We start from the raw sequence: 3,404 nt of genomic DNA on the forward strand, positions 1-3,404 counted from the left end.
TAATATTAAGAATTCGAACAATAGTACAAATATTAATAATAATAATAATAATAATAATAATATTTTAATAATAATAATAACAATAATTATAATTTTAACCTGATTAATTTGAAACGGATTGCCCGGGTTAGAGGGTTGATTATCATAATACAGTGGTGTGTTCGGAGGCTCATCACCGTATCCACCGTATCCATCCGGATTACCTTGTTGGACGTACGAAGATTCACACACGTATCCTTAATCAGGATACACTTGATGCGCCGGGTAATATGGTTCATCAACAGGTGGAGTCGAAGTCTCGTTCTGACAACTGTATCTTTTGATCAACAGGGACGCAAGAAACAACCTCCTCCTCCTCATTAGCATCATTCACACCACACAAGTCATTAGAATACAGCTTAAAGAAATAATGATGCCATTTTAGCTCCACAGTCGTGCGAGAAGTTATAACCGATGAAATGAAGATTGAATGCGTGTTGTTTTGAATTCGTAGGCAAGGCAGATGAATGTCTAAATACTAAATTGAATTCACAATTATCAGCCTCGTATAGTTCTATACGCAGCGTATACATTTATTCACGTGCCTAGACAACATCGTATCAATGCCAAATTTGTCTGACATACGCTGTGTATAGCTCTATATGCAGCGTATAGATGCTTCGTGTATACTAGTTGCGTATAGCTCTGTACGCAGCGTGTGTTATAAAGATTTGCCATTGTACAAGGTTGTCATGTACCTACCTTGTACATACCCAGCGTATAGAGCTATACGCAACGTATAGATACCTCGTATACAGGCTTCGTATGGCTCTATACGTAGCGTATATATGAATGATTTGACAGTGTACGAGGTTTGACTGAGTGGTCGTGTACGTAACTTGTACCTATGTTGCGTATATACCTATACGTAGTGTATAGGTGTAACCCTATACTCTGCGTATAGAGCGTAGGTACATGTAGGGTTTTGTGTGCAAATAGCCAATGTTGGTGTGCCAATATGTGGACCCTATAGAAAAACTAGTTAACTGGTGTGCGCACCTCTACCTTTTGGATATGTCTACTGTTAAGATTTAACTTAGCCCAATATAGCCCTCTTTTAGCTTTATCTAAGCCTAATCAGTCCATTATCAGCAGCCCAAGTTCTCCCAAAAACCAGTTAACCGGTATGTGCACCTCCACATTTCGGAAGTGGTTTCCCAATCGGAAACCTAAACCCGATTTGAATTGAGCGTCTTATTCACTTTTTGGTTTTGTTTGAACCTTAATGAATTCGGGTTGGTTCGGTTTTGGTTACACCCGAATAAAAATTCAACTCGAACAAACTGAATCAAGTAACCCGAAAACTAAACCGATGAATAACCCTTACATTTGGAAATTTAATTTTTCTAGTATTCTTATTTAAAATACCTAAGAATCTTTATATGTCATCCAATGAGCGTCTTCATTTTTCTTGTGTTTTTGCAGGACTGAAACAAGCGTTTTAAATGAAATTGTTGATATAATTTACACTATATTAGATCGTAAAGATGTTCATCTTCCACTCAACATAACGGGGATGACCACTCGCTATGAGGAGATCAAATCCTGGTCAGATCAGTACAATCTTGAATTTTTAGCAATTTACGGCATGGGTGGAAGTGGCTAGACAACACTAGCCAAATATATATACGACTCAAATCAAAATACTTTTGAATATGTGAGTTTTGTTGAAGACATTGGTAGCAGATGTAAAGGACCACATGATTTACTTAAACTACAAGAACAACTTCTCAAAGATATTTTAGGGGGGAAAAAGAGAAAAATACCTAGTGTTTCTCGAGGTACATGCATGATTGAGGAAGTCTTGCAAACAAAGAGAACTCTCATTGTTCTTGATGACATTGTTGATCATAAGCAATTAGTTGCTCTTCTGGGAACAGGGAAGATTAATGCACAAAGCAAAATTATAATTACAACCAGGGAAAATACAGATACCTGGTTTGACCATTCATATTGGACGTGTCAGAAGTATGAAATGAGATTATTGAATGATGATGAATCACAAGAGCTATTAAGTCCTCATGCATTTGGGTCCAAAATTCCCATGGCGGGCTTTAAGGAGCTTATACTACAAGCAGTACAATATTGTGATGGAAATCCTCTAGCTCTTGAAGTTTTAGGCTCATCTCTATTCAAGAACAATACCATCTCACATCGGAAAAGTCAATTGAATTTATTGGAAAAAGATATAGATTCTCGACCTCATGGTGTACTTGTTAGGAGCTACATGTCATTGCCATATAACTCTGAAAAAGAGTTGTTTTTGCATATCGCTTGTTTCTTTATAGGCAAAGACATGGATTATGTGGTAAAGATATTGGAGCTTGATTACTCTTCAACATCTGTGATTAAAACCCTGATTGACAGATGTCTTCTTTCTGTTTCACCAAACAAAAAGCTCATGATGCACATATGCTTCAAGATATGGGGAAAAACATAGTCTGTCAAGTATCGATAAAATCCCCTGCAAAGCGTAGTAGAGTTTGGCTTAATATAGACACATATAAGATATTGAGTAAAGGAAAGGTAAGATGCTTCATATCATCTAACAATTTTTATTTCCCCTTTTTAGTCCTCCTATTTTATCTAACTACTATAGTTTCAAACTTTCTCCTTCTAGGGTTCTAAAATGGTAGAAGATTTAGCACTAGATATGCAAGTGCTGTTGGAAGAGAATATTGCATTCAAGGTAATTGAAAATAACTAAAAGTCTAAGTAAAAAAAAAAGGCTTTTTCCAAGCTCTTTCAGTCTATGTTAAGAATTTGTTATAACAAGTTTCCATAGGGATGGATCGAATATGTTACTTGGATATGTCCACAAGCACCCATGACATGCTCATGTGTGTCAGACCTTACTAAGTCTCTCCATGCTAACTTTACAGGCTTCGGAGCTTAAAACAGACTCACTTAGAAATATGGATAGCCTAAAATTGCTCCAGCTAAATTTCGTGGAACTCAATGGATCCTATGAAAATATTTCTGAAGATTTAAGATGGCTCTGCTGGCTTGGATTCCATTTAAGAACCATACCCTCAGACTTATACATGGGAAACATGGTGGCTATAGATGTGAGCTATAGTAACCTGGAAGTATTTGAACCCCCTATGGTAGTGAATCTAGTATCTTCTTTTGTTGCTTCTGGTGTTTTGATGACCTTTAAGCAACTATACTTTACTCACTTATTGTATATAACTTATGCTGCAGGTTCTTCAGTCATTGCAGATTCTAAATCTTAAAGACTCGCACAATCTATTTGAAATCCGTAACATATTCAAGATGCCTCATCTTGAGACTTTAATTCTTTGGAACTGTTACGAATTGTATAATGTTTGTGAAACCATTGGAAGCCTTAGAAGTCTTGCAAC

The 3,404-nt window shown here is 36.6% G+C and overlaps 1 protein-coding gene across 1 annotated transcript; it reads left to right on the plus strand.

Moving 5' to 3' along the window:
• Positions 1–1,828: 1,828 nt before the first annotated feature.
• On the plus strand, positions 1,829–2,746 carry LOC110875548 (disease resistance protein RUN1-like). Its single transcript, XM_022123745.2, has 3 exons — positions 1,829–2,347; positions 2,407–2,565; positions 2,660–2,746. Exons 1-3 carry the CDS (start codon positions 1,829–1,831, stop codon positions 2,744–2,746), a joined length of 765 nt encoding a protein of 254 aa, XP_021979437.2.
• Positions 2,747–3,404: the final 658 nt, after the last annotated feature.

The sequence above is a fragment of the Helianthus annuus genome, chromosome 9 (genome assembly GCF_002127325.2).
Source record: "Helianthus annuus cultivar XRQ/B chromosome 9, HanXRQr2.0-SUNRISE, whole genome shotgun sequence".
NCBI lineage: Eukaryota > Viridiplantae > Streptophyta > Magnoliopsida > Asterales > Asteraceae > Helianthus > Helianthus annuus.

Excerpts from the sequence above, each read along its gene's own strand:
- LOC110875548 (XM_022123745.2), top strand. The coding sequence starts at position 1,829 with ATGATTGAGGAAGTCTTGCAAACAAAGAGAACTCTCATTGTTCTTGAT. Across the intron at positions 2,348-2,406 it reads GCAAAGACATGGATTATGTG|ATGTCTTCTTTCTGTTTCAC; the intron begins GTAAAGATATTG and ends CCTGATTGACAG. Across the intron at positions 2,566-2,659 it reads AGATATTGAGTAAAGGAAAG|GGTTCTAAAATGGTAGAAGA; the intron begins GTAAGATGCTTC and ends TTCTCCTTCTAG.